The sequence below is a fragment of the Ursus americanus genome, chromosome 13, assembly GCF_024610735.1.
Source record: "Ursus americanus isolate L20-20 chromosome 13, mUrsAme1.1.p, whole genome shotgun sequence".
Taxonomy (NCBI): Eukaryota; Metazoa; Chordata; class Mammalia; order Carnivora; family Ursidae; genus Ursus; species Ursus americanus.
In genome coordinates, this window is record NC_142139.1 from 22,180,118 (window position 1) to 22,191,937 (window position 11,820).

General features: G+C 36.7%; 1 protein-coding gene across 1 annotated transcript; it reads left to right on the plus strand.

Annotated features, from left to right (window-relative positions):
• The first annotated feature begins 6,814 nt into the window (after positions 1-6,814).
• Positions 6,815-7,508, plus strand: LOC123793139 (divergent paired-related homeobox). The gene is made up of 2 exons (XM_087866353.1): positions 6,815-7,019; positions 7,216-7,508. The coding sequence occupies exons 1-2, from the start codon at positions 6,827-6,829 to the stop codon at positions 7,506-7,508; spliced, it is 486 nt and encodes a 161-aa protein (XP_087722479.1). The 5' UTR covers positions 6,815-6,826.
• The last annotated feature ends 4,312 nt before the right edge of the window (positions 7,509-11,820 follow it).

Sequence of the window (11,820 nt, forward strand, 5' to 3'; positions counted from 1 at the left end):
ATATTACTTGCCCTCCCCTACTTCTCACCCTAAATATATTGGGCCTATTTTTAATGACTGAAAGGACATTAAAAGCTTTAGGGAAAAGCAGTGGATTTGGAGAAAATTGTTCTGTCTGTGCATCACTATTTTATCTCCATGGATTTTCTAATTGAAATAAACATACAAGCCCTGACAGAATTTGTTCCCTCAAAAAAATTTCTGTTTTTGTAGTAATTTTATTTTCATAATGTTTAACAGATTAGAAATTTATCTGCATTGGGCTTGGTGAATTAATCCTACTAGCTTATGGCTTCACATTGGCACACATTAGAAATGTACCTTTGCCAATGATGTATCTTCCAGAATTAGATCAAATTCTAACAATGTTATGTAAATAATAACTAAAGGACTAATAATTTCTCCAGGGTTGAGTTAGGATAAAAACTGGTTACTCATCACAAACAACTAAGGAATCAGATTTTAGTAATTGTGGTTTGCTTATTGTTTTTGTCTTATTTATTGTTTGTCTTTTATTTTTGTTTTCCATGTTGTTACTTGGGTTTTTATCTTTTAAAAACTGGCTTTTGACTTCTGACAAGTAAGAAGCTTAGTAGTCATTAGGGAAAGTTGTGAGGAATAAAGCACATTATATTACATTATGTAATGCCTGATCAACTAAAAAAATTGATTTACCTAAAAGTTTGTTTACTTAGGTCTGGTTGGAATGCTGTGTCCTTACCTCTCTGATAGCACATGTGCATAGCATTTCTCCTACCTCTTTTTCCCAGCTGCCTCTAGGGTTTTTGTTTTGTTTTGTTCTTTACTTAACTCTTAAATGTTGGAGCTCCTTAGATTTTGTCTTGTGTCCATATCTTCTGTTACTCTGTAGTCTGATCTTAGATAATTTCCTCTATCACTCAATTTTGAGATTTATCTATATTCTGGCATTGAGTTCTGAAACTATATATTTGAACTCTTGTCATTATCACCTCATTGCCCCACATCCACCTAAAATTTAATATGTCAAAGGATGGACTTTTTGTCCTTGCCCCTCTCAACTCCATTTTTTTTTCCTGCATTGTTCCCCATCTTAGAGAATTATTCCACTCGGTTGCTCAGACTGGAAACCTAGATGTTGTCCTTGATTTTCCATCTTTGTTCATCTTGATTGCATCTCTTACATATGTTTTGAGTTTATCTACTTCTCTACACATTTACTTCTAGCACCCTAGTTCAGACAACCTGAAAGTCCAGCCTCAATTATTACCAATGATTCTAACTTATCTCTTCCCTTTTGTTTCATCTTTTGTATTATAGCTGTGATTATCTTCCTAAAATGTAATATGATCATGTGACTATTTAAGCTGAAAATCATTGGCTCAGTCCCCAATTCCAATGAGATAATATCCAAACTCTTTTATACAACTTAAATATCTCTTCCTCCTTTGGGCAATGCCTACTTTTTTAACCTCAATCTTCACCTCTTTCCTCCCCAACTGTATGCTTCAACAATAATATTTACTCTCATTAAAAACACGACTTCAGTTATGATGATTTTGCTGTCTCTTATAAGTCTTTCCTGACCATCCACGTATGGATGAGGTGTTAGATTCCTCCACAGAACACTGCATTTCCTTCTTGTGGCATTTATCACATTTAGCTTTAGTTCACTATTCACTTATATACATCCCCACTTGGCTACATAATTTCTGTGAAGCAGTATCCATTGTCTGACATGTTCCCCTTATACTCCTAGGACTTTACACTAGGAGGGCACAACATACCACACGTTGAATGAATGAATGAGCTTGTTTTAGAGAGTTTCATAAAGATGCAAGGGAAGGGAAAAACTCGGCACCAGAAGAGGAAGCATTAAGCACACATCATTAACTGAATGTTTTAAAATGTATTACTATTTTTAAATTCTTAAAAAATTAAAAACAGATATGATCAAACTAATGTTCAAAAATGTTAATTAACTTGCTCAGATCACATAGGTAACAATTAAAAGAGCTAGGATTCCAACTCTAAAAGTTGTAGTGTTTCTTACTCTATATTATTTTTTCGTTCATGCCAGAAGCTTAGGAAATTATTAAGAAGAAGCAGGAGGCATCATCAGTTTCTTTGGCAAGAATCTTTGACTCTTGGGACATCTCATGAAGGTAACTCTATGATGAATTGCTGGTATCTTGCGTTTCCAAAACCCACCCATTGCTATTATTCTAGATTTCATGTCAACAACATGAGACTTGTTTTTATTATTCCAATAGTTATGGTTTTATCATTCAGCAAGCTGAACTCAGTACAGGGATATTTATGAATTTATCATTTAAGATGACCTATCCTACAGATGTATGAATAAATACAATGACACCTAGTGAGAGTAAGAAAAAAAGGATTGAAGATATTGATCACCATCCTGAAAAAAGCTGATTCAGAATTCTGCAGTGCCAAAGATGAGAAGGGCTCTGTTATGCAATACTAATAGCAAATCTTTGACTAGAATGAAGAAAGATCAGCCTCGTACTTACTAAATGCAAAGCACTCTTTTGTGTACTTTACATTTATAAACTCAACCCTACCGGTAATCCAGTGATGAATTATTATTATTATTCAGTTATCAGTTTATTTAGAAATGTGAGGCTCAGAGGGGCACCTCGGTGGCTCAGATGGTTAAGTGTCCCACTCTTGATTTCAGCTCAGGTCATGATCTCAGGGTCCTGAGCTCGAGCCCTGCATTGGGCTCTGTGCTGGTCATGAAGCCTGCTTAAGATTCTCTCTCCCTCCCCCCGTCCCCCACTGTTATCTCTCTCTCTCTCTCTCTCTCTCTCTCTCTCTCTCAAAAACAAATACATATAAATAAAATAAATTGTAAAGAAAAAAAATTTGAGGCACCGTAATTGCCGAAGGTCACTTAATTACTAAACAGTTGAGTTGATATTTGAACCCAAGAAGTCTAATTCTACATTCTGTGATAATAACCATGGTGCTAGACTTTAGTTAGAATAGTATTTTGAAGTATATTTTTTATATGATAATTTGAATATAAATTTTTAGAATCTGTTGCTATTTGTAGTTCTTGAGAACTCCTTGTTCTTACTCTTGCTAGGGATAATCCCTGGGAAAGATGTGTTGTAAACTATATTTCTGCTCTCTTAGATAATAGCAAGATAAAATTTGTGCCCAAGTAAAGTAAGTTGAATTTATAAGCCATTTTGTGCCATCTGTATCTATATCTGCATATCTATATATCTATATCTATAATTATTGATTGAGAGGATCTTAATTGTCCCTCAATTTGACTAAACTTTAGATAGGCTTCTTTCTGACTTTAGGCCCCTAAACTCACTTTTCTTAGAATATTTACTTTAGAAACCTAATTGTAAATGTTTTCACTGCCCCTTCAAGATATGTCTTTTAAAAAGCTTCTTGCCAATTTAATATCCCAGGAATATCTTTCTTAAGGGATCTGGGAAACATTTCTTTAAAATGTCATCAATGAGATAGCATCCTCATCTCCCTGTTTCTGTTGGAGGGTGGGAGCCTAACTTTGGTGGGTGTCTTTCTCCAAGTTAGTGACATTATCTTTTGTCCAAAATATAAGAGAAGTTTCCTTTTTCTTTGGATAAAGCCAATTAGCAAACACAGATGGCCTATGCTCCCCCTCTACTCCAGCTTTTAAAAACCCTATGGCTCTTTCTTTCAGTGGGCTTGAGTTCAGACTTAATTCTGGCCTCTATTGTCTATTTCAATAGACTTGAATGAAGTCTTGGCCTGTTTACCTTTTTCTGTTACAATTTGTGCTTTGACACCATGCAGGTAGAAAACGCATGACAAAATCAAGGTTTATATGTTGATATTAGAGATCAGTCTTTCCTAGGTCTTAATTCTTTACAAATGTTCAAAATTGCAAGACTTTGTTAAAGAGGACCAGGTTCATTATTTTTATATTTTTTGAAAGAAGGAATTGGGTCTCAAAACATTCTTTGGTGAGTTCTTGTTTAATGTCTCTTCTGGGGAAGAAAGTACATCCTCCCTTCCCCCCACCCTTTTAGTTGTGGGCTAAGGTATTATATCTCTTTATGAGAAGATAAAGATCTGAAAATATGTACGTGTGTAACCATCTTATTGGAGATAGGGGCTGGGGGAATTTTAACCATAAGGATAATATAAACCAGCAGAAGTTAAGAAACAGGTACTCAAAAGTAAAAACCTGAGTTCAAAATACAAAAAGTACTTATTTTAGTCATATACTTCCTTATGCAGTAATATTTGATCTACCTACTTCTTTGGAAGGAAGAATCAACAGGAGGACGAGATAGATATCTGAGGGAATTATTGTTTATAACTGCCTACGGTCATTTAAATATTTTTAATGTAACGAAAAAAAAAAAAGAAGAAGAGCTGTTAGCTATTCCGATTGCTACGACTGTTTTATTGGAAAATTCTCCAGTGGTTTCCACTGAAGATTGACTGGAAATAACTTTCTTTTTCCTTTGGAAGTTTTCAATTATACTGTTATTTATCTGGCATTTTTATAAGGATCTGGGATTTTTTTCTTCAAAAGTAAAAAGGGCAATATGCTCAAGTAGGACACATTTTATTTTTTCCTCCAATGTTAAAAAAAAGCCCAACACAATATTTGCATATTTTTCAAATTGCTTTGTGTGCTTTCTGAAGCAGTGCTAAGCAAATCAGCACATTTATCTAAGGAGGAAATGATATCCTAAAATACATTGAGAAACCTAACTTGTTAAATAGCTTAGTGTTCATGTGCCTCTACATAAAAAAAATAAAAACAAAAACAAAAAACCCTACAAAATATGAAAAGACCATAAATCAATTTATCAAGTTAATGGTTTCCTTTAGGACACTTGAGCAAATTTTTAAAAGGCATTTAAGTATGAAAATTAAAAATTGAATACTCTGGGAAGAAAACATATATCATTTGAGCAGAATAGTTAACTGATTTGGGGAAAAAAAATAACAGAGGGAACTGAACGCACCATATTTGATAAAATATTTTTCATGTATCTGCGCTCTGGGGATAAATATTAAGTGAAAATCTTATTGTTTTACCATAATTCCCATCAACTCCCCAAACAGGCACTATTTGACTTTCTTTTTTTAACCCAAGAATAGTCTTTTTTCAAGTTACATTTGTCAAAGCTATATGAAATTTAGTTTAAAATGCAGCATATAAATACCATAAAGTGACTACTTTTGATCCACCATTTTGGTTCCTGTTTCTGCAACTGCTAACTCTGAGTAGAAAACATAATAAGAATGTGGTCTCTCTTCCATTGAATTTAATCCCATACCATAGAGATTTTAATCATTCATTTAGAGTAGGCATTTCAGATGGAAAAGAAACTTCTTTTGGTGAAAAGTCCTTTCAATCCTCCAAGCATTTTGGATGTGGGCACTTAGTAGAGCTTCTACCTGCGAGTGGTACTTGGGAGTGATTCTCTGCCAATGCCGCCCCTGCCTGGAGAGTCAGATCAAAAGCCTCAACATCAACAGATTTCTCTTTATACTCACTCTGACAGTCTCAATTATGAATATCTACCAGCTGTTCCATTTTCCTACCTTTCTTGGTTTTGGTAAGGTGACAAACATAACAGATATATCAACATTTTTTTCTATAGCTAAAACGTCAGAGTCAGCTTTCCAAATACAGCAACAACAAACATCCCTAGCTTTTAAAAAAGTGTCAGGACTTCAAACACACTGCATTTGATTTTTTTTTTTTTTTTAAGAATGAGACACCCATAGAATTAAACAGAAATATAAGTTACTTTTCCTTTTGGACAAGTACAAGGGAGAAAATAATTGCAGTGCTTCTTACTAAACTTGCAGATCAATATAAGTATCTCCCAAAAAAGTCAAAAGAAACAAAAGGAAAAACACAGCTCATGACTACTTTGCAGATGAAATATAACTTGACAGGGGAAGGGAGTGAGAGGAAAGAAGAAAAGGCACTTATCGACTGTTTCAAGATTTACTTCCTGTGTGACCTAAAACATTTCCTGTAATCTCTATGGTCTTTCATTTCTTATTTTTGAAATACAAATAACACCTGCCTTTCCTATCTGAAAGGATTCAAGGAAAGAATGAAAAATCTTTGCATATTATAAAACATTGTGCAAATATAAGATTACTATTTTTTGAGCCCATCAAATCTCTAATTTATGAAAAAAATCATTAAGAGTTTTGAAATCTTTTTCACTGTTTCACATGTTTAATATGGCTTGTGAAGCTTAGTTGCGTCCAGTGGAAACTTGATTTGGAACTTGGGAAGGTCCATGTGGTTTTTGCTTATTATAATAGGTCTCTGGTTATACTGCCTGACTTACCACCCTTCCCTAGTCTTTTTCTTCCTAGTTCACTGCAAGCAGTGACAAAGTGCCAGACACTGATGGACCTTCTGTCTTTCCATCCAAGAATGCAGTTGAGAGATCTGAACTGGGTTCTGATTGGGCATCGGTACCAAGGGATGGCAAATGGGGGTGGGGGTGGGGGAGGGAAAGAGAGTGAAATCTTTATGTTGACTATAGATTGGTCTTGTCTCTTCTGACAGTGAAAGACTGATCTCTATAGGCAACCCTAACATTAAGGCTGCTCTTGAGAACAGCCTTGGGATAGCTGCATAAGTTTTGTAGCCATTATTTATTCTCAGAATGTGCCTGAATGAGATCTGGAATGTTGTAAATAAGTTTTCATTCAGAAGGCATACCAAGGCTTGACACAGGACCAGAGCCTGCAAACACCTCTAGAACTCAGGATGTCAGGCACAGGAGAACTTCCTACAAGAAAGCACCAGATGCATTCACAAAAGAAATGAATGATGTTCACTGAGAAACAATTGGCAGATTTGGAATTCTTATTGAGCAAGAACCCATACCCCACTCCTAGGCTTCAGAAAGAAGTGACCTCAAAACTGGAGATACATCCCACAGTACTGCAGGTTTGGTTCAAGAACTATAGAGCAAAGCTCAAGAAAGCCAAACAACAACATGGGGCACCTCGGTGGCTCAGTCGGTTAAGTGCCTGCCTTCAGCTCAGGTCATGATCCTGGGGTCCTGGGATCGAGCTCTGCATCAGGGCTGAGCAGGGAGCCTGCTTCTCCCTCTCCTCCCCTCTCATGCTCTCTGTCGCTATCCCTGTCTGTCTCAAATAAATAAATAAAATCTTAAAAAAAAAAAAAAGCCAAACAACAGCAATTACCTGGAGAGCAAGTCAAGACCAGCTCTTCCAAGAGAAATATGGATGCACCTTCAGGATCCCCTGATGGCACCCACGCTGCTTCCCTGGTTTATACAGATCATCCAATACCTTCCTTCCAACTCAGCATATGCCCAAGTTCTAAGGCTCTCCCAGACCATTCTGTTGGCCACAAAATAGTCCATTTTGGCTGCTATCAAGTCCCTACCATCTACTTCCTTTGTCTCATTATGAAATCTCAAATTCTTTCCACAAGCGTCACTGCTAGTTCTTTTGGTTCTGCATGTCCACAAAGAACTTAATGAGAGAAGCTAGACACAAAAGGTCGCATATTGTAATGATTTGCATTGATTCTTTTACAAGAGACAGACACAAGATCTACACAACATGGATGCATTTCGAAAACATGCTCTGTGAAATAAAAAAGACACAAAAGTGCCCATGTGGTGGACTACAGCAGAAAGAGGCGCTAAAGAAATTTATCGGGATGGGGATGTTTCATGTCATAATTAGGATGGCAGTAACCTGGTTGTATATATTCATCCAAAGACACAGAACTGTAACACTAGATAATGTATACCACAAAAACCAATCATGTGACAGGATGGAGGTGTTTGCTAATGCCGTGGCGGTAATCATTTTGTGATATATAAATGTATCAAATCAACACATTGTACACCTTACACTTGTACAATGTTGTATGACAAATGTATCTCAGTAAAGCAGGAGAAAAAAATTTTAAATTATATCTTGATAAAAAATATATATAATGGGGAAAAAAAGTCATGCCCCGGCTGAATCCTCTATTCCTCTAATCCTTTAGTGGGACGCTTTCCTAGTGGAGGTGGTATTTAGGTTGTGTGTGTGAATGGTAGCTTGTAGTCTTTAGCATGTTGAAAAAAACCTCTCTAAAAATGCAGTGAGTTCTAAGCACTGTATCAGAAATGTAATCAAGCCTAGTGTGTCGGACAAGTTGCTGTTCTTTGCTGTCAATCACCAGGACTGCCTGGGTGGTTCTGCCCGTTTACCTGTACCCCAGTCTAGACCAGACAGCACATCCCTTAAAACAGAAAGGACAAAGCCAACATGTATTCAGAAGAGGACAGTGAGGCAAGGGGCAGTTTTAAGAAAGGAGTAGTTGGATCATTCAGCTAACTGTCGTATCATTGTCTCACACTGTATTATTTCTAGCCCCAATCATATTGATATGGTGTGTCATGGTGAGCATGGCCAGGTGAAAGAGGCCCTGTTGCTTTGGAGAGATTTGATTATCAACTTTCCAGAAGCACAATGGCAACTCTTTTCTCACTAAGAGAATCCATTGCAAATCTGGAAGACGATCCCTTCTTTAGTCTTCAGGAAACTTCACTATAGAAGGCCCCTGCATTCTAAAGCCCTGGGACAATAATCCAGGAAGACAATTTCAATCATTTTAATGACCCCTGAATTATTTCAATTATCTAACCAACCCCTCAAATAAGACAGCGCTTCAAGAAGTTACAGACACATCAATCAGACATTCCAGAATGATAGCATTAGAAGAGATTTTAGTTAAAAATCTTTTAAAACAAGCAGTAATCTCTTAAAATAGCACCATTGGCAAAACATCATGCAGGCTTAATACCCACACTCGCAGGGAAGTGCACATGCTCACAGGGCTTTTGGTGTGGGAGACAGCACCCATCTTTGCGGTGGGGAGGGAAGACTGGCCTCAGGTCTTCCTTTTCCTATGTGAATGCAGGCTAGTTATTTTACCTTCGCTTCCTGATATACTTATAATAGAAGAGAAAATGATACCTTTTTCATTGTGCTCATTTGAGCATGAGGTGAGACAATGTGAATAAAGCATCAAAGAACATGCTAAATAATTGGTAGTTTTCTTCCCAGCCTTTTCATGGTTGGAATATGCCTTTCTGCCTTTAAGTTAAGTACTGCCACAAACTATGTGACCTCAAGAAAAGTATTTAACCTCTCTGGGTCTCAACTCTTTAGATGTAAAATGAAAATCTCAGACTGATTGATTCTAAAGTCCTTCCAAAGACATTTTTCACTAAAATATGAAACATCATGGTAGATTTCTGAAGATATTACCTTCACTTTTGTTCCCTTATAGCCATCTGTTATCATAGGCTTGGCTAGGCTAGACATAATTACTTTTTCCCCATGGAGTCAAGAAACAAACTAAATGGCAGTGTCCTTGAATAATTTATTTGACTCTTAGAATTAGTACATTATCATTGTTGCTATGGAAGAAGTAATTTACATTTTGAAAGGGTATTTTACTTCTTTTATCTCTGACTGTATTTTAATCCTTTCACTACTTAGAAGATGTGACTCCATTATTTTATGTCAATACTTGCCGTATCCTGTGATTTGGGTGGGGTCAGTTATTATCTGCAATGTCTGATGAGGTTAATGCACTGGGACTCTGAGTGCCTACATTTAGTTAATGAATTTGAAGTAGAGTCTCTGGAGTGTGCATACCAACCAGTAACTTATCAGCCCTTAAGCTTTTGTTTGCTTTCTGTTGTGTCATCTGTAGAATAGCAGTTTATATATACACAGATTTTAATAATGGAAAGTAGTTGTCAGATTTGAGAATATGTAGTACAATGGAAAGGGTGTCTTTCCTGTTATTAGACATAGCTTCAAATCTGGATATTATCACTTATTAGCATTCGTCACCATGCTTATCTGAATTTCAGCTTTTTCCCTATAAAATGAGGACCCTATTGACCTCCGAGTTTGTTGTGATATTAAATGAAAAATTATTTGTCAAAGTAATTTTTAAATATTTCTCTATACCAATGTAACATGTTATTTTGACTAGTAAGTTGACTTGATTGCATTCTATCAGTTCCAGAGAGCATTAGCTTGGAGAGAGTTACAAGGCAAGAGAAGGTGAACATATGTATGTTGTAGGAGAGTCATTGAAAGTAAACATCAGTGGCTAGAAATTGTTATTTATTTATTTATAATATATTTTTTAAAGATTTTATTTATTTATTTGAGAGAAAGAGAGAGATCATGAGTGTAGGGTGGGGTAAGGGTCAGAGGAAGAGGGGGAAGCAGACTCCCCACTGAGCAGGGAGCCTAATGCAGGGCAGATGCTTAACCAGCCGGCCGAGACAGCCAGGTGCCCCATTAGCTGGAAGTTGTTTAATATCTGGAGTTAGTAAAAAATGGTAAAGAAATCACAATACAGGATAAGAGGAAACCCTGAAAATGGGTATGAAAAAGTCTTTTTTAGTTCTTTGAATATATAATGATAGTGAATATATGTGGTCGATATGGTTTTTTATCAATATTTTGGTTCTCATTCCAGAAGCATTGTAAAATAGCACTTCTCTGCTCCTTTGAAATCAGAAATGGCCATGGGACTTGATTTAGCCAATGAGGTCTGTATGGTTGTGATATGCATTTCCTTACCAGATGGTGGTCACTCCCTCGGCCTACCCCCCAAAATGAAGATAATGTGGAGCAGAGTCCCCAGCTGACCTCTGAAAGTCATGAGAAATGAGCAAGGAACGAATGTGTGTAGTCTTAAAACATTTTTTGTGTTTCTGTCAGTTTAACATAACCTAGATTCTTCTTACATATAGAATAAGTTAGGGTAATTAACTTATCCAGAGGTTTAAGAGAGTCTCTGCCCTTTCCTTCACGTGAGAAGCGAAAAGCAAGTGTTAGAGTGGATCTTAATCTGGGGGAGTATGTATGGGAGGAGTGTGAGCATGAGACAAAATCACCCTCTTCAGAGAAAGAGCTAGTCCAGGGACCTGCGCCATGCTGTTTCTGGCACCTAAAGGCCAGTGGTCCAGGTCCCGCCCATTGCCCAGAGATCACTCCTGTTTCTATGCCATTTCTATCCTATTTCTATCCCATTATAGGTTGTACAAGGATAGTCATTATATGTGTAAATATGCTTGAAAAACAGCTCACAATGCTTTTAAGACTACCTTAATACATAGATAAGGATATTTTAAGGAACACAGGGAAATTCTGTTTAGTGTTTTCATGTTGATTGGACAAAGATCATAGAAGCAATGCATACAAAGGGGAAAGTATGTTTTCACATATGTCCTTATGCACATACTTTAAGACCTTTCCATCCTACACTATCTTATCCTATCTCTCCAGTGTCATCATATGTGATGCTTTCCTTTGTTGCTCTGTTTTTACTTTTCTTCAGCCAGTGAACTCCAGTGCCTCCTTTTAATATAAGCTCGATTGTCACTTTTCAGATGCCTCCGTGACCTCTCTGAGCACTTCAAACAGTCATGTTATCTACGCTATTTCTGTTGCAGCACTTACCACGGTAGTTATTTTTACATTATTTCTGTAATTGCCTGATTACTGACTGTCTGTCTCATAAGACTATAAGCCACATGGGGGAGGAGGTGTTAATCTGTGTTCAGGCACCTTTGTGTAATCTGACACTAGCACAGTGCTTCACACGTGGTAGCACTCAACAGATATTTGTTCAAGGAATAATGAAAGCAAGTCACTGTGGTGGTCATCTAATATACTCCTCTTTTTCCAACCATTCAAAATTCTGTGAGATAAGTAGCTACATCTTCATTTTCAAAATGAGGACTGGTTAAAAGATTTGCTCCA